The sequence below is a fragment of the Triticum aestivum genome, chromosome 2B, assembly GCF_018294505.1.
Source record: "Triticum aestivum cultivar Chinese Spring chromosome 2B, IWGSC CS RefSeq v2.1, whole genome shotgun sequence".
Classification (NCBI taxonomy): domain Eukaryota; kingdom Viridiplantae; phylum Streptophyta; class Magnoliopsida; order Poales; family Poaceae; genus Triticum; species Triticum aestivum.
Genome location: NC_057798.1, coordinates 769114687 through 769134569, shown reverse-complemented (window position 1 = coordinate 769134569; position 19883 = coordinate 769114687). Strand labels below are relative to the sequence as shown.

The 19883-nt window shown below is 49.1% G+C and overlaps 1 protein-coding gene across 1 annotated transcript; it reads right to left on the bottom strand.

Moving 5' to 3' along the window:
• Positions 1-5938: 5938 nt before the first annotated feature.
• On the bottom strand, positions 5939-7450 carry LOC123042610 (heavy metal-associated isoprenylated plant protein 39). Its single transcript, XM_044465034.1, has 3 exons — positions 7259-7450; positions 7076-7151; positions 5939-6951 (listed from the first exon to the last, which is right to left on the bottom strand). Exons 1-3 carry the CDS (start codon positions 7262-7264, stop codon positions 6572-6574), a joined length of 462 nt encoding a protein of 153 aa, XP_044320969.1. The 5' UTR covers positions 7265-7450; the 3' UTR covers positions 5939-6571.
• Positions 7451-19883: the final 12433 nt, after the last annotated feature.

Here is a 19883-nt window from a genome sequence, read left to right as displayed (position 1 = left end):
TTTCTTGCCCTTTGCCGCCCCCATCGCCTTCTTGGCGCGCTCTAGCGCCGCCATCTTGTCCTTCACCATGGTGAGAAAGCGGCGGTATCGGAGGCGGAGGCGCTTGACGCGGCGGAGGAACAGAGAAGAAAGAAGAAGAGGCAAGCGTGCACAGTGCAAGCACCCCGGCCCCGTTGCCTTATAAAGGATCACTTCTGAGTGACTGATGCATGGGGCCGGGCAATCCCGTCAAATCCTGCTACAGTTGCGCACAGCTAACGTGGCGAAAAAGGCGGCGCGATGATCGAGGCGTCGCTGCTTATCCGGGCCCCCTTTTTTCGGCGCCCTCCTGCCCGCGCGCACCCCCAAAATTTCGTATCCCGCGGAATCCGAGATTCCCCGCGGGCAATCGCACCCGAGATCTCGCACTCCAACGCAACACTCGGCGCATGAGGCCACCAGTTCAATCGACAACTCTCTGAATGGATCAAGGCAACCGAGTCGACACCGAAGTACCAACGCAGGCGTTCAGTCTAGCAAGAAACACTCGCGGAGACACAAAGCTTAGGACAGGTCCAACTTTGTCTTACTTTCCTCTCACAACTTTATCCATTCGGGGGCTACTGACGAGGATACAGACCCAGGGTAGGGTCATAGGCTCGACCTATACGTCCTACCCAAGGTCACTACCCTAGAAGACGAAAAGACCAAGAGTCAACAAAAGAGCGCTGGTCTTATACGTCGAGTGCAATCCACTCGACGGTCACTACCTACCGTCACTCTACCACAAGGAAGGCCACTCGACCATATCGAAGACCAGGAGTCGAAAGAGCACGCAACAGCCAGATATTTACTCCTTAGTCTTCATGAGCATTAAGAGTACTTAATGCTGGCGTTACCAGTCACGCCCCTTACTTTATGTACATTAGTTTCCTTGTAATGGAGACGGGCTGGGATCCTGGCGCACTATATAAGCCACCCCCCTCCTCTGGCACAAGGGTTCGGACCCCCTGTAACACAACACGCATAATCCAATCGACCGCCTCCGGGCACCGAGACGTAGGGCTATTACTTCCTCCGAGAAGGGCCTGAACTCGTAAAACTCGTGTGTACATCTTCGCCATAGCTAAGATCTTGCCTCTCCATTCCTACCCCCCCTTTCTACTGTCAGACTTAGAACCACGACAGGCGGCGCGGTACTCAAGCGACGGCGACGTCTCTCTCCTCTTCGGGGCCCAACTAGGGTTTGAGCTACCGCACACCTCCTCCACTTTGATCGATTCGCCGCCGGGAAGCAACCCTCCGCTGCAGCCTCCATCCACTCCCCCGCCGGCGGCATCCACTCCCCCGCCGGCGTCAGGGCTCGCCGTTGCCATGGAGCACGGGGAGAAAGAGAGACAGAGGAGAGGAGAGTGGTGAAAGGGGGAGAGTGAAGTGGATAAGGGACCCGTGCTGTTTTGACTGAGACGGCGCATCCGTTGCCACTGTAGCACCGTCAGACGGCGTGAGCTCGTGGACGTTATGCCACGTCCTCAAAATCGGGCCCCACCTATCATAATAGTGCTTAAAATGCCCCAACAGACGGTTAGGTGTTTTCTGCAAATGATTAGGCGTGAAATCGGTGTTTTCTGCAACAAAATCGTAGAAGTGTCTTTTCTGTAACCCTAGGCTTCAATGTGGTGGTTTTCTGCAATTCACTCTCCCGGGGAAGAACTTGCGCAGCTTGGCGACGACGTCGACAAGGTCCATGCTGCCAATCACTATCATCTTCTGGTCCTTCATATGCACGGTCATCAGGTGATTCCTGAGCCAGAGAGGAGAGGTCCTCAGAACAAGTTCAGACTGAATCAGTCATTTGGGGTGAAATTTCTATGCACCAGGGCACAATTCCTCTCTATGATCATGAGAAAGCAGAGCAAACACATAATTAAGTATAGATGGGAGAAAGAGCATTACTATGGAGACCTGAGTTGGCCTTGAGCCCCTTCCGCTTCAACTTGTCATTGTCCATGTCCAGCTTCAGCACAACCTTCTGCACCCGACCATCAGACAACAAATACCATCAGAACCCTGACCAACCAAACCAAGAGCCAAAACTAAAATTAGGAAAGACGCCCCTCCCCCCCCCCACCCAATTCCCCAATCCGACCCCCCTGCAGTCACCTTTTGTCAGCAATGCGGTCCAGTCCCAGTCAAGACTACAAGGCCATTGGCAAGGACAAGGTGGGAAGAGAAGGAAACAACCGTTGGGCCAGCAACACTTCCCAAACGCAAGACAAGGTTGTTGGGATGGTCAGGTAGCCCAGGTTGGGCCCATTAACTACAATGTCTCTCTCTTGTTCTTACCAAAGGAAGGTAGCTCATCTCATCTCACTTGTAGAGGAGGAAAGTGGCTTCAGCGATCTGTAATCGTTGTATTTATTTGAACTCTTTGTGTGGGTGGAACAATCCGTCGAAAACTATGATTTCTTCCATGATTGAGACAACAGAGAGCTAGATACTTACAATTGGTATTCTGAGTTATCGGTCCTCGGTTCACGAGTCCTGGAGATCCCCAAGCACCACCAAGAGACCAGGTACAAGGATCGACGATGGGAGCAAGCCATGGAATAGCACTCGTCGGAAGTGCGAGAGATCTACGAGCTTCTTAAGCCAGACTCCATTTCCATGGATAATTGCTTCAGGGATCAATGAGAAAACTTGTTGTTGGTTGTCCACAAGATGCTCAATGATACGACTGAGACACTTGGCAACATCATCATAACGCTAGTCGATGGCGTACGCACGGAGTTGAGCAGCGACATCGTGCAAATTCACTCAGATTTGTTCATATCCAAAGGGTGACCAATTCAAACACCTAAGGCGAGGTCGGTGGCCAAGGCGACTCCGCTTAGTCTCTTTCCAGCCAGCGTGGCATAGCCGGTCAACGACCAAGGCAAAGATCGAGAGGGGGGAAGGCACATAGCATCTATATCCCTCCTCCGGTACGATAAGAAACAAGGGGCGCTGAGAGTGGTTGATATGGGGCAATGAATGTATGTTTGTTGTGAATAAGTAGCTTGGGTAAATAGAGATGAAGATGTAATCTAGCGGGAATTAGTTGGAAATAAGTATTAAAAATCTACCTTATCCAATTGTAAATTGAAACATGAGCAGTCTCATTTTTGGCAAGGCCCGAAGAAGGTGAATTCTTTTTCTTCTAGTGTTGTAGGAAACGGTGGTAAATGGAGAGAGAACTAGGTTAAGGAATGATTTTCGGATAGGAAATAAACCCATTTGTGTTAAGCTTGCTCGTTTGTCGTGTAATCCAAAATTTAGAGTAAATATTAGAGCGGCTACATTTTTTGAGAGGGTGGGGAAGCATTAGGTTTAGAAGAGTTACTCCTTGTGTGCAAAAAGGCCAAGGGACATATGTTAAGTCGCATAAACCCTTAAAAATACATCTAAGTTTTTGGGAGTGCAAAAGTTTTCTTCCTCCTATATCCAACAACAGTGTGTTGTAAGTAAAACTCATTGCTATCTCTGGGCGTCCGCCTCAACGGAACACACTTGTGTTTATAGGAAGTGGAGCAAACTTGTAGAAACCTAGAAACTTAAAGAACCAACACCTTGAAAATCGTCGATGTATAACAGAAAACGCGAGCAGTTGACCTGCGTACCAAATTGTTGAAGGAAATATGCCCTAGAGGCAATAATAAAGTTATTATTTATTTCTTTATTTCATGATAAATGTTTATTATTCATGCTAGAATTGTATTAACCGGAAACATGATACATGTGTGAATACATAGACAAACATATAGTCACTAGTATGCCTCTACTTGACTAGCTCATTAATCAAAGATGGTTATGTTTCCTAACCATAGACATGTGTTGTCATTTGATTAATGGGATCATATCATTAGGAGAATGATGTGATTGACATGACCCATTCCGTTAGCCTAGCACTTGATCGTTTAGTATGTTGCTATTGCTTTCTTCATGACTTATACATGTTCCTATAACTATGAGATTATGCAACTCCCGTTTACCGGAGGAACACTTTGGGTGCTACCAAACGTCACAACGTAACTGGGTGATTATAAAGGAGTACTACAGGTGTCTCCAAAGGTACATGTTGGGTTCGCGTATTTCGAGATTAGGTTTTGTCACTCCGATTGTCGGAGAGGTGTCTCTGGGCCCTCTCGGTAATGCACATCACTATAAGCCTTGCAAGCAATGTAACTAATGAGTTAGTTACGAAATGATGCATTACGTAACGAGTAAACAGACTTGCCGGTAACGAGATTGAACTAGGTATTGGATACCGACGATCGAATCTCGGGCAAGTAACATACCGATGACAAAGGGAACAAAGTATATATGTTGTTATGCGGTTTGACCGATAAAGATCTTCGTAGAATATGTAGGAGCCAATATGGGCATCCAGGTTCCGCTATTGGTTATTGACCAAGAATAGTTCTAGGTCATGTCTACATAGTTCTCGAACCCGTAGGTCCGCACGCTTAAGGTTTCGATGACAGTTATATTATGAGTTTATGAGTTTTGATGTACCGAAGGAGTTCGGAGTCCCGGATGAGATCGGGGACATGACGAGGAGTCTCGAAATGGTCAAGACGTAAAGATCGATATATTGGATGACTATATTCGGAGTTCGGAAAGGTTTCGAGTGATTCGGGTATTTTTCATAGTACCGAAGAGTTACGGGAATTCGCCGGGGAGTATATGGGCCTTATTGGGCCATACGGGAATAGAGGAGAGAGGCCAAAAGGAAGGAGGCCTACGCCCCCCCTCTGGTCCGAATTGGACAAGGGGCGCAGCCCCCCTTTCCTTCTTCCTCTCCCCCTCTTTCCCCTTCTCCTACTCCAACAAGGGAGGTGGAATCCTACTAGGACTAGGGAGTCCTAGTAGGACTCCACACTTGGTGCGCCCCCTCCTAGGGCCGGCCTCCTCCCCCCTTGCTCCTTTATATACGGGGGCAGGGGGGGCACTCCTTGACACACAAGTTGATCTACGGATCGTTCCTTAGCCGTGTGCGGCGCCTCCCTCCACCATATTCGACCTCGGTCATATCGCCGCGGAGTTTAGGAGAAGCCCTGCGCCGGTAGAGCATCATCATCGTCACCACGTCGTCATGCTGACGGAACTCATCCCTGACACTTTGCTGGATCGGAGTCCGGGGATCGTCATCGAGCTGAACGTGTGCTGAACTCGGAGGTGCCGTACGTTCGGTACTTAGATCGGTCGGATCGTGAAGACGTACGACTACATCAACCGCGTTGTCATAACGCTTCCGCTTACGGTCTACGAGGGTACGTGGACAACACTCTCCCCTCTCGTTGCTATGCCATCACCATGATCTTGCGTGTGTGTAGGAATTTTTTTGAAATTACTACGTTCCCCAACAATTGTAGCCCCAGAGATGAAGATGTCAAAGAGGGCCTGTCGAACGCCTGAGGTCCGACCAGACAGAATCAATGAGGCCTTACCTCATGAGCTTCATGCATTTCTGCTTTAAGATCTATAGATGAATTATTGTGTTCCTAAATGTTTCATTTTCCTTTTTAAACATGTGTCTCAACGTGGTTGTTTAGCGGTTTCGTTATGAGATGAAATCAAGAGCGAAGAACTCCTCAATTTGAAAAAATAGGCTCAACTATTTGAAAACAAAACGAAACAATATTAAGCATCTCTTCATTTGTAAAAAGAACAACCATACATGAATTTTTTTTGTGTGAATTCACAATTTCGGCTAACAAAGTGCAATAACCTAATGTGACTTTTTATCTGGAAGTTATGCATTTATTTTGCCTGCAATTTTAGGTTTGCAATAGAAAAATATACAGTAATAACCGAAAAATACAACTGTCCAATATGCATAATTTTAAAACAAGCAACTCTCCAATATGCAATTCAGTGGCATACAACTACAGCATTTTGGAGACAGTGCCGCTCAAAAATAGAAAAACAAAAAAGGGATTTATATTTTCGAAGTTACAAGAAGGCACAATATTAGGCCTGCACAATTAATATCGATATCAAGGAGCCGTAATAACAGGGAGAATCTCAGCCACCCACATTCATCACACAACCATGCCAATCATAGTGCGATTTCACATGATTCAGCTGTGCTGAATTTAATTATACTCCTATGACGTGAATCGCGATGGTTTTAGTGCTGATTTACACTATAGTTTTCCATCAGGAGAACAAACATAAGTACTTTTCAGACCAGTTGGGCAGCATTTTCTGAAATTCAGATACTATCAAAAGTTATTTCTCTTTATATATAGCTCTTCTCACTCTACAAACTGATCAGCAGATGCATGTAGATGTGGTAGTACTACTACAACTAGCATCCCGGCGGTCGACATCTTCCCGAAAATAAGCCAAACAGCACCTATCGATGCAACGCAACTGGTAATTACGCGGTCGTATACGCAAGTGTAACGCACGCCGTCGATCGCTGCGGCAGGTGGGCTGATGAGTACAGCAACCACCAACCACCGGCAGCGGCGGCGGCAGAGGAAGACAGGCAGGACAGCGACGAAATGTACAGGGGAAGATGGGCGGCGGCGGCGCGTGGGCGCGATCAGCAGATGACGCACGAGTTGGGGTCCTCCTCGACGCTGTGGACGATGTAGCGCGGCTGCGGCGGCATCGGGTACCAGTAGGGCGGGTACACCGGCACGGCCGGCTTCGCCTCCTGCTGCTTCTTGTCGCCGTCCTTCTTGTCCCCGTCTTTCTTGTCGCCGCCCTCCTTCTTGTCGCCGTCCTTCTTGTCCCCGGCGGGCTTCTTGTCGCCGCCGCCGTCCTTCTTGTCGTCCTTCTTCTCCTCCTTGGCCGGCCCGACGGAGAAGATCTGCGCGCCGGGGAAGAGCTTGCGCAGCTTGCCGACGACGGCGACAGGGTCGACCGTGCCCATGACGGTCATCTTCTGCTCCTTCATGTCCACGCCTAACTGGTCGATGCCTGTGGTAATTGAAATTCAGATAGTATGTATCAGGATTCTGGCCTTCCATTCTGCACATAATTACAGTCCGGCGAAGCAGAGCAAGAGGAAACGGAAGGGGGGAAGCAGGGATGAGTGGAGTACCGTGGAGACCGGAGACGGCCTTGAGCGCCTTGGCCTTCTGCCTGTCGTCGTTCACGTCCAGCTTCACCACAACCTTCTGCAGCCATCAGACAAGATAACAAAATCAGCAACCAAGAACCAGAAAACAGGAACCAAATTAACCCCTCAGCTCGATCGATAGACTGCAAGCAACCACATACACACCTTCATGGCGGCGAGCGACCGGGGAGGATCCTTGAACGGCGGCGAACTGCTCCGGGCGAGGCGACGGGAACTCAGCAACGGGACAAGGCGGGAGGGCGGAGCGAAATGGAACGGCCGGCCGGCGTGCGTCGTGTACTGTGTATCTGGCGATGGATTCTGTGGCTACTGGCAATGTACAAATGGTGGCAGAGGCAGTGGCCGGCCACTGGTTTTATAGTCGGGAAGCCAGGGGCGGCACCGGAGCGCGACCCGGCGTGGCGTGGCGAGAGCAAGGCCCGGCGTTTGCGTTTACGTCGGGGCCAAGGAAGCCGCGACGAAGCACGCGTCGGGCGGACCGTGTGGTATCAAACACCGGTGGATTACGCCGAAAAAAACAAACACCGTTGGATAACCGCACGGCGGCAATGAGTACGTAATCATAAGGGTCGATTTGGGGGGAAATAAACAGGGGCAACCGGGCGCTCCACCCCACTATACGAGTTTCAAATTTAAAAAAATAAAAATAAAAGATTCTTGAATATCAAATCCTGATGTCCAATCTATTTCTGTGTGAAGTTTCGTGAAAAATACCAAAAAATATATCCTTGACGAACAAAATACAGTCCAACCTACAATCCATCTAAACCGTTATTTTTATACACAAGGTTTTATTTCGTCTTTTTGTCACTGATACATTTTCCTGACCAATCTTGCTAAGTCTTAATCGACTGAGACTTCGTTAAGTCTTGGTGGATGTTATATTTGTGAGATCTTATATTAAGATCTATATAAAAAAATTAGTTGTTTTTCTCTCTTGCATGTTATGTCACTTGACTGAGATTTAGCTAAATCTCAGTCGACTGAGACTTAGCCACACTTTTTCTAAACTAAATGTACATATAGAGGGGCGGAGCACCCATTGTGCTACAAATCCTCTTCCGCCCTTGTGTCCCAGGCAAAAAACCTCAATCTGATTTTTGTTGGCTGCGTCATCGCCACCTCCTTATTGAGGGCTTTGTCTTGAAGTTCCGGAGATGAATTCCAGCGTGAAAAAACAAACTAGGGTTTGTGCCTCATGTCGGCTCCGCCGCAGGTCCGCCTCGTCTCCAGTGGCCTTAGGGCTATGGGGGTGTGGTGGATCCTGGCAAGGACCGGCGGGAGGGCTCTGCCGTTAGTCATTCCTTTAAGATTTTTTAGGGTTTGTGTCCTGCTCAGGAAGGCAGACGGCGGCGGCTCTCTGCAGATGAAATAAAGGTCTTCCCGCCTAGCCCCTGTTCCAGTGGTGCGTCTATCATCGCTGGTGGGTGTGTGGAGCTGTGTCTCTCACGAATCTATCCTTGATGGATTTGCTCGGATCTGGTTGTTGTTTGTTTATGTTTGTGTGTCTTCGGGTTGGATCATTTCGATCTATGTTATTCTTCATCGGCGGCGGTTGCTATTCTAGTGCGCTGGTCCTATCGGGCCTTAACACGACGACTTTCTGACTGTCTACTACAACAAGTTGTGCCCGACTCCGACGAGGGAGGGGCGATGACAGCGGCACGCCTTCGGCTCGTTTCAGTGCTTGCAGTCGTCGCTAGATGACCTACGGATCTGGATGTAATTTTATTATTTTTGGTGTGTCGTTGTACTGCCATAATTGAAGATGAAAAGATCAAAAAAAAATCTTGAAACAAAAAACAATCTTCCGCCCTTTTTATTTGTGGCTCGGTGCGTCCCGGTCCGGCATTGTTTTTTCTTTACGTGAAACACAGGAGTTTATTGCATGGATGAAATTTGGTTACAATCAGCCCTTAGGCTGCTAACAATGAAAGATGGGCAAACGTCCATCCAACACTCGGATACCGCTAAACTAGTAGCATGTTTGGCACACAAGTCGGCCGTGCCGTTGGCATCCCTACTAATATGTTGAACCGAAAAAGAGGCAAAATTTATAGCGCTCTCTCTCTGATTTCATCGAAGATAGGCATAACAATAGATCTTGGTATTGTGACGCGAATGCCAGAGGTTCACCATATCCAAACAGTCAACCTCCATTATCACATGCGAGAAGCCCCTTAGTTGGGCGAAAATGACTCCTTGGCGGAAAGCAAGCACTTCGGCGATGAAAGGGTCGGTGACACCACGTAGGGGCTTGCTCCATGCACCCAAGACAGAGAGGGTGAGACTTGTTTGGACGAGTGGGCGGGTGGGGGGAGTAGTATACTGTACTGTATCGTACAGAGCGTGCGCGTGGAGGTGGGGGAGCCGGGAAGGATCCAATCCATGATGCGCGACGGGGCCAGTGGGCGCGCGCGGTGGCCCGCGGCCGGAGGACCTTGGCGAGTCGTCTCTTTCGTCGACGGTATGAACGGGCACGTGCCGGGCGGGGGTGAGCAACTGCTAGCGGCCATTGACTGAACGACTGACTTGGGAGCAAGCAAGCAGATCCATGGACCGATCTGGCATTGGAGTGTAGCGCAGTGCTGTCGCTGGCTTTTTGCCAATTGTGTCGTGGGATTCGACTTGATCCCAACACACCCGAACCTCATCACCATCATCATCATTGCTGCTACGGCGACCGCAGACGGTCGGTCCAGTTCTGCGCCATCCGGTCAGCTGTCAATCACGTACGGCCCGGAATTTAGCAAGAGGAAGGAACGCCACAGCACGAGCCTTTGTACGGCTAACGGTTTGGTCTGGTCACCACGGGCACGGCCGCACGGGCGCGGCTTTCTATTGAGGAACCAGACAGACTTTGTACCGTGTAGAGCGGCTTCCTCCTTCGAGCCCGCTGCTTTTCAAACTCCGGTCGCCACGAGGCCACGCCACCGAAGAAAATCAGTCCAAAAGCTCGCGACCCTTTTCCACAGTTGAAGAGATGAAGCTCGATCATCGCGACTATCTCGGTCAGAAAGGTGCAGTAGTAGCAGGACAACGTCGTGCCGCTATGCTCATGAGGTTCTTCCGTCGACCGTCGCGACATGGATAAAACTATGCTCGCGCAGGCACCGATGGCTGCATTTGCTGTTAACAATGGTGGGTCGACCAATCGCCCTGCGGATTTGCCGGCCCCTGCTGGTGCGTAGTAGTACGAGCAAGCAGGAACGAATTAAGATGTGCTCATGGATCATGGATGACGTGTTGTTATGGCAGTGGGGATGGAATATGGAGTATTTGTTATTACAACCCGTGGTTAACAATGCATTAGGTCGTAATCAGATGTCAGGGCTCGTGAACGAACAAGTATATATCAATTGGAGTTTCTGTTTTTCTTTTAAATGAAGCAGGTATGACATTGCGATTGGTGCGGAGAAGAGCCGTGCAGTTACTAGAGTGCGTACACGTCGGGCCGGGCGTCAATCGGCTGCGGGCACTGGAGCGTAGCAAAAATGCTAGACATACAAAGACTTACACGCTTTTACACGCTCCTTTCATCTAACAACCAATCACAAACCTCTCCTCCCCTGATTTTCAAGGGGGTGGGCCGCCCCGCTCATCTATTGACCAATAAAGGTTAACCATCCTGTAAAAGCCTGTAAATCGTTTCTACGTGTAGCATTACCGGGAGCGTAGTGCAGCTAGCTTTTGCCAAATAGTGCCCGGCCTTGCCTGATCATCGTTGCTACTACAGCCGTACAGCGACGGAGGAGATGGCGAAAGGCAGGACTGCGACTGTTTTCGAACATACTTGATGATACGGTGCTACGTCATGGAATGGAATGCTTCTAGCTGCTTCCCCTTGGCCATTGGCGAGCGGCTGCGCAAGACAAGCTAAAACTTACACTGCGTACGGTAAGTTTTTCTTTTTGAGGGGTCACTGCCTGGGGTAAGTAAGTGGCTCAAGCAACTAGCTAGCGATATTGATCCTGCAGCACGGGCTCTCCACACAGACAGATAGACGGATCGATCCTTTTCTTCTTAAGCTAAATATATATAATAAAACGTATATGCGCGTCCCGCTTTGGCCCGTGTCCGTGACGAGTCAAGCGAATAATGCATGCGATGCGATGCGCGGCGACATCTTGGTGTCCAAACCATCCCTTTCAACTGACGTACTGAATGATCAGCGCATATCCATCAACACGGGCGCCTATCCTCCGGCAACCAGACCGACCCTTCCATCACGTTCACTATTTATGAACAAACGCTGCCGTGGAAATTTTGGCGACAGTAACCTCCGTGAGCACAATAGGGAAGCTTTTTTTGCATGCGTATCCCGTAGACGATAAGTGTCGCCGGCCGGCCGGAAAAGGAGTATCGCCGCGTGTGTGCGTGTCCTTCGTCCACGACACTCGCTCAGTCGCTCTCGCGTCGGCCTCCCACGAAAGGGAGGAAGAAAACAGAGCAGCAGGATCGCCGTCCGTCCAAAAAGGCTGCCGGGTACCACGAACCTATGACTTGATCTTGCTCCATCTAGCGCATAATCAATCCATCTCTATCAACTTTGGAGTCCGAGCTATCCGTTCTTTGCCTCCAGATCGAAATCACGGTGGGCGGGATTATCATCATACAATAATGGAAGACAATAGGCATGCATGCGTCAACGGTCCATGAGGTGCGACCACAAAGCAGGAGTCCATCCACACGCTGATCCATTGGCCAGCTTAGCTAACCTAAATTATCATGCATAAATAATGGAGGGACGACCAATCAAACTGCGGTTAACAATGTATTAGGTCCTAATGAGATGTTAGGCCTCATGAACAAGCTGTATGTCAAGTGGGGCTTAAAATGGGAAATTATATCTTGACGAACGTTAGTTTTCTAGGACTTCCCAACAAACGCCTTCTGTGCCGTCGGATGCAGCTTGTTCACGGATCATGGAGCACGGGGGTGGTCGTCACGTCGTTTTGTGCACAGATCTGCTACATTCACATACTGCATGAACGAGGAGCATCTTTTCTACCCCACTCCTCTCTCGTTCCTGATACCAAGTCTGCAACCCTTGCCGCTCTTAGTGGTTGTCCTCCACGATTCACTGTCGCGGCTCGGGCTGGCGCTCCTAGCGGTACGGTGGTGGCTGACGAACCCATCCGGCCCCATCCCCACCGTGCTTGAGAGGAGGCGGAGCTGAAGGGTTCGCGAGGAAGCTGAGCACAGAGGGGGAACGAGCAGCTACGAACACCTGAGGAATATGCGGCGTTGCTTGAGGTGGCGGAGCACGGAGGGGGAGGCATGGTCGTGCCTTGTAACCGGCGCCATCCGTGCAGGAGACATACTATAGCTTCGCCGACCGACGCCTCGGCCTTGAACCCTTGTGCCTAGCTGCTCGCCATGGCCGCATCCGGCCGTCGCAAGGAGCTCATGCGCTTGATCCACCACCGCCCGCCTCGCCCGACCGTGACATGCTCATCCCCTTAGAGCATCTCCAGCCGCACCCCCAACAAGGCTCCCCAGGCGATTTTTCGGCCGCCGGCGCCAAAAAATCGGCCCAGTCGCGTCTCCAGGGGCCCATTTTTCACCGGCTTGGGCCGAAAGTGGCGCCGGCGGACCCAACCCGGCCCGCTGGGGGGCGCTCGGGGGCGCCGGGCGAATCGTTTTTGGCGCGAAAGCGCCATGGGCTAGCCGCGTCAGCGACACCGCCCGCCTCGTCTTCTCCCGACGCCTCGGTTTCCCGTGGGGAATCAATGACAAGGATGCCGCCGGTCAGCTTTGCCATTGATTTCTCACGGGCGGCGCAGCACGGGGCGGCGGGCCGCCGCGCGCCGCCGCCACCAGCCGGGGAGGGGGCCAGCAGGGGCGCCCGAGTCAAGGAGGAGAAGGCCGATGATGGCAGCAACGACGGCGACTTCTCGGCCTTCAGCAAGTTTTTTTTTATTAGTTTTTACATGTAATGGCGACTACTCGACTTAAATCGGCGAATATAAGCCCAAGTTTGCCGAAATTTGGCGTGTTTTAGTCGAACGTAGCCTAAATTTGCTACACAGTTTTTTTCCCGCGCCTGGGGCCGGCCCTGGGGGCGGCGGCTGGGGACCAACTCACCCCAGGCCCATTTTTTTCCGCCGGGTCACCTCCAGGCGGCGATTTTAGGCGCCCCCTGGGGAGCCAACGGCTGAAGATGCTCTTAGTTTCTTCTTCCCCTGCTCGGTCCCCTCCCTCTTTGGTCCTATGTTTTTGCATGGCCCCAACGTGCGTTCAAGCTGATTAATAACTAATCAAAAGGTGTTGATGGATGACGTGCAGTTGCAGTGTAGGTGAAATTTTGTTACATGTAGTTAACAATGTATTAGGTCATAATCAGATATTAGGACCCGCGAATGAATTACTATTTTGTTTTCATAAAGGATAAAGTAGTTATCAAGTAGCGATTTTATTTTCCGGTTGATATAACAGTGAGGGGTACGACCTTGGATATGATCACCAGCCGGTGCAAAGATAGGTAGATGTGGTATCATGTAGTATCTATATCTATATTTATATTATACTACTATTAAAAAAGCAAACACAACTCCCCTTAAAACCACACAACAAACTGTACACAGGATAATCAGGGCCCTCCGATCAAATTAAGTTAAACACATCCTACTGTCCATATTACGTCAATGTTCCGCAACCCAAATCAATGGCTCGGATTAATTGTTCTGCCGGCAGACGCCGTGGTCTGCCCATTGTGCTAGCGCTCCGTGTCCCCCGGTCCTCGCGGCCCCATTACCTCAGCCCTCTCCCCAATCCAATCTCCCTCCTGAAAAATCGCCATCGCCAGCCCGCCGATCGCCACTCCTCCTCTTCTGCCAGATTGGCACTAGCGAAGGATTGCCAGCCACCCGAAGCGACCGGAGCGGCGAGCGGCGGAGAAAGGGAAAGATGGCGGGCCGGCGGCGAGGGAGGAGACGTTGCGGGCGGCGGGCATCCTGATCAAGCACGAGGGGTCCCGGCGCAGGGCGTCCTGGAAGAACCCCGAGGGTCGGTCGGGTAATCTCCGCCACCACGGCCACCGCGCGCCTCGGCGAGCTCCGCAACTAATCCTCGCCGGTCGCGCCTCCTTCGCCGACCTCGAAGCGCAGCATTCCGCCCTCCGTAGATCGTGCTGCACCATCTCCTTTCGCGTCGCCGCCGTCCCGTATCCTATCTCCCTGACCCGGCCCATGCCACATCTCTCTCCCCGATCGGACCTGTGCCGGTGTACGCGCATCTCCCGCCAGCGCATGTGGCAGATGAGGTCGGGGCCCCGGTGCAAAGAATGGCCACAGTTGCGCAGTCCCACGTTGGTGGCCGTCGCCTGCGGAGTATAGCAGAGGAGCGTGTGGACCAGGGAAGCGGGCGGAGCTCCGGCAGCACTGCAGCCGTCGTTCTCTGACCTGTTCTCTGAACGTGTTAACATGCTTTCCTGATCTAACTGACGGTGCAAGTAGTCATTTAACTGCAGGTCAGCACATATCTATGTCCATTTAACTGGTGGCGCACTGGTCCTTCTGGCCAGCATCGCAGTCGGCGAGCCTGCCGAGTGGCGTGGTGGAGCAACCCTTGGCTGGCTAGCACATCACGAGCGGCTGTGGCGTGTGAAATCCTTAAGGATTGTAACCGCAGGGGAATAGATAAGAGACCATGTCTCTTTGACTTTTTGGTCCTGTATTTTATACAGAATGGCAATGATAGGCCAAAAATCATGGATATGTTATATAGTCCTTGTTCATACTTGGGGACTCCAGTATGATGGATTGTGCTTGCTATTATTAAACATAACGATATTATTCTTTCTTGTATTGCAGATTATCAAGACATTGGTGATCACATTAAACCAACATAGTAAGCTATCAGATTTCTTAGTTACGCTGAAGTAAGTACAACTATTGGTCATACTTCGCCCATGGAGCATGTAGCATGCCACAATGTAAAGAATTACATAGCAGATCATAATATTGGGAGCAACCGAGAAGCCTTACCTGGGGTTTAGTGATGTTGATTAATATACTCCCTCCATTACAAAATACTTGTCCTGGTTTTAGTTTTAGTTCAAATTTGAACTAAAACCGCGGCAAGTATTTTGGAATGGAGGGAGTAGCATATTTGTCTTCATAGTTTCTGTTCTACCCATTACCTTTAATATTTTTAATTCTGACATTTCGGTGAAGGTCACACTGGTGGAAGAGATCTCATAGCATGTGTGCACGGTACCACCCATAGTGAATCATCAGTAACTAAGGTATATTCTCTGCCAATATCTGTATTTTGTTTTTACATGATATCTTGATTTAACTACGTTTTACTATGTTATGCCTTGGCGTACAGAGCTCATTCTATTTAGGTAGAGACTGGTATTTTAAAATGTGTATTTATACACTTTGCCTTTTCTTTTCATTACCTTGCTTCTTCCTTGTTTTCTGTTTTGTGGAAACTTGGAACAATAGTTGATTTGTAATATTATGTTGTGCTACCAGATTATCTTCTATATGCATGTGAATTCTCATATCTATGTCTTGCTAGGCAGCCAGACCCACCAGATTTCAGAGAAAAGTACAAAACAAACCTATAAGCAATGCTAAAGGCATCAATGGATATATATAGGAGGTATGAACATGACAATCGAGTAGGCTTTTATGCAAGTTGTGTCCTTACTTAGTAGGTACTTAAATGTCGTGATCATTGTGTTGTCCCTTCCTAACAATTCCGCATGAAAAGTATTGATTTATCTCAAATTCGCAATTTTCTGAAAAATTCGGAATCATATCGATTGGCATTATGCAGGTTTGTGAGACACTACTTTCCATAAATCTTGTTGAGCGCTACGATATTTTTGTAACCATGATCATTTGAGATTCTCTTTACATTGTTTGCCGCCATCCTCATGGATATGAGTGGAAGAAGGATTCTTCTAACAATATGAGATGATAAATTGTCGACTGATGCATATGAAGACAAAGTATTAAGTAGGACTTCGTTTTGAGAATCTTTTTTTTCAGATCTACACATCTGGAACATTCCCGAGCTTCCTTTTCACATGAATATCATTCTACCTCTAGGTAACAACATATTTGTGAACCGTAGTGATAGAAAAATGATCATGGGAGACTAGCATGCTATCATAAAGTTGATGTTAAAAAGAAAAGTAGTGGCAAGGAAAACTTATTTTGTTTATTGTTTGTGTATGTAACCTGAACACTAAATGATGTTTTAGGCACATTGTTTATTCTGGTAATATGTTCCCGCATTGGCCCTTTCCAACATCATGGTAAGGAGTATGTCACTCATTATCTGCCTTGTAATCTGTTTTTTAGGGCCATTGTATTTTGTTGTAGTATGGTTCTAATGATTTTTGAAAAATGTATCTTCTGAATGTGATATTCACTTGGAGTATGGCTCCAATGAGTTTCGAAATATTATCTTTTGAATGTTGACCAACCATCCAATCTGATGAAGGTTTTCACTTTGTGAAACCATGATTGATGTGTATAATTTATGTTGCAGTAGAATAACCTTTTTTATATGTATATTTTCAAAAACAGTGGTGTTTTGGATAGCTTTTTTTGCAGATTGCTAAAACTGAAAATCAAGACAAGCCTTGTGCCCATACACCAATAAAGGCTGGTTAAGAGAAATGCTATTACTATGCACTCATGGAACACTATGGTGGCCATGCATTGTGCTTGGACGTGATCTAAGTTTCAACTTACAACCTAGCAACATTATCTTTTCCTGGCTGCAGGAATTAAATTACGGCTTCAGTGTTCCTAATGATTTATATCTCAATGTAGCACTGAATCCTTTGTTGTGACTGTATCCTTTGTTGTGACTGGAAAGTCATCTGAAGGCATATGATATGTTGTTTTTTGTCTTTACTGGGTATTTTGCAGCAACGAACATGCGTGAAGTATTGTTTGTGTCTATTAGTTGAGACGTGCTCTCAGTCTTCAAATCTTGAATTCTAACCAGACGTGCGTTGCACGTGCATGCTTACTAGTGTAGGCAGGGTAGATAAGCTGCTCCGCTTCAATGGACCGATCTGGCATTGCAGTGTGTTGCTGTCGCTCAACACAAACATGGATCAATCGAAACCTTGAGAGCGAAGGATCTCCATAAAGGCGCACGGGTAGGATGACGACGTCTCTCTCGCTATAAAAGCGTGCTTATTAATTCCATAGTGCACTACACAGTTCAGCTCTCATGTTCTTCTGTTGCTAACAAATGGATAAAATAATCCGTAGAAGATTAAAGGAAATTCTTGGTCAAGCGGTGACGGATGCGTCCACGGGTCCATGCGGTGCGCGAACGGAGCCGGAGGAGTTCATCCACGGATCCACCCACCCACTCACCGATGGCTACCTTTGCTGTTAACAATGTTGGGTCGAACCAATCGCCTTGCAGATATGCAGGTCCTGAACTCCCGGTACGTAGTAGGCAAGAACGAATTAAAATGTGTGCTCTTGGATCATGGATGACGTGCTACTAATGCAGTGTGGATGGAATATTGTTATCACGACCTGCAGTTAATAATGCATTAGGCCGTACAGTGGCGGAGCTTGAGTAGAAATCGTGGAGGGGCCATGAGGTGGAGGGGGGCAAACATGATTATTTTCAGATGATTTTTAGTGAAAAATAGACTTAACACAAAAGAATATATATACATGTATTCTTGTGAGCTGGGGGGTGGGGGGAGGCATGGCCCAGATTGGCCCCCACAAAGCCTTGCCTGACCATCGTTGCTACTACAGCGACTGAGGGCATGGCTAGTACGTAACCCTAACCCAGCACTGAAGCCACAATCCATGGCCAGAATCAGGACTGTGACTGTTGTTGAGTACTCTACATGATGCTACGCCATCATCATCGTCTTAAGTCCGAGCTGTCCGTTCTCTGCGTAGAGAAATCAGGGTGGGTGGGTGGGCGGGGTTTGCAGAATAATAGAACGGGATTAGCATGATGCATATGCATGCGTCAACTGGTCAACGGTCCATGCGGTGCGTGAACAAACCGGCAGCCCACGTACACGCACAGACTGATAGCTCACTGACGGTGACGAGCCACTTGCTATGGACAATGGACGGGGCCAGTGGGCGCCGGGGGATGGCCGTGCGCGGTGGCCAGTGGCCGGGACGACGAACTTGGCGAGTCGTCTCTTTCGTCGATCGTACGAACGGGCACGTGGCGGGCGGGATTAAGCAACTGCTAGCGGGCATTGACTGAACGACTGACTTTGGAGCTGGAGAGATCCATGGACCGATCTGGGGTTGGAGTGTAGCGCAGTGCTGTCGCTGGCTTTTTGCCAATTGTGTTGTGGGATTCGACTTGATCCCAACACACCCGGGCCTCATCACCATCATCATCGTTTTTGCTTCGGTGGATGCACACTGTCAGTCCAGTTCTGCGCCCACCGTCGATCAGCCGGCAACCACGTACGGCCCGGAACGACTCAAAAAAAAAAGAGTACGGCCCCGGAATTAGTAAGAGGGGAGGTACATAACTTAAACAGTATACGAATAAAGTACCCGCTGCAGAGTTTGCTGGGGAATCGGATGCACGGTTAACTAACGGTTTGGTCGCATGTGCATCAGTAATCAGTCAGGGGAATAATCAGCGTGGCCTCCTCTTGAGGAACCAGATTTCCTCGTTGGGGCATACACCGCTGCCTGCCTTTGAAGCTTGTTGGGTCGCCACAGAAGAAAATCTGTCCAAAAGCTCGCAACCCTTTTCCACAACTTTTTTCCAGCGTGCTTGCTCAAATCCATAAAATAACCAGTAGAAAAGGCTTAGAAGAAAATTCTTGGTGAACCGGTGACGTACGCATCAACGGTCTATGCGGCGCGGGAACGGAACGGTAGGACTCCATCCAGCCACGCACTGACGGCATCATTTGCTGTTTTTTTTTTGCAATGAAAAGAGAGTTTTATTTCATATGAATAGGGTTACAATCGAGAGGCACCAACTCCTCAATACAAGGTGGACCTCTATCAAGCCATACCGCAGTAATGCTTTCCGTACGGCTATACAATGCCAAACGATGTGCCACCCTATTTTGCTCCCGCTTAATTTTCGACGGAATAAACTCCCGCTCAAACATGTGGTGCCGAATCTCCGCCATCAGATGTCCATATGCCGCTCTGGTGAGACTCTCCCCAGACATGGCCGCCAGTGCATCCACGGAATCAGACTGAACGATGATAGGTAGGGTACAATGCTGAATAGTTAGTGCCATACCCTGCATTATGCATGTAGCTCCGCCTCCAACGTATCATTACAGTTGAAGATGCATCGGTAGGCAGCGAATATCACGCTGCCATCCTGCCTGCGCAGTATCATCCCCGCCTCGCCGATCCATCGCCTTGCGGATTTGCTGCGCCCGACGACATTTGTTGTTAACAATGGTGAGTCGACCAATCGCCCTGCGGATTTGCTGCCCCCGGCTGGTTTTTTTCTTTTTTTAGGCTACCCCGGCTGGTGCGTAATACTGGCAGGCAGGAACGAATTAAGATATGCTCATGGATCATGGATGACGTGTTGTTATTGCAGTGGGGATGGAATATATTTTTGTTATTATTACGACCCGTGGTCCTGTGGTTGGATGGTTAGAGGGATTGTGGTATCCCCAGCCCACCAGAATTCAAATCCTGGTGCTCGTATTATTCCTGGATTTATTTCAGGATTTTCGGCGATGCGCATTCAGTGGGAGGAGACGTTCCCGTCGACGACGAGGTGACTACGTTGACTTGGTAAATTTCAAGATGATATG

Coding starts and splice junctions, on each gene's coding strand:
- LOC123042610 (XM_044465034.1), bottom strand. Junction 6,952..7,075: donor GGCCGTCTCCGGTCTCCACG/GTACTCCACTCA, acceptor CAATTACCACAG/GCATCGACCAGTTAGGCGTG.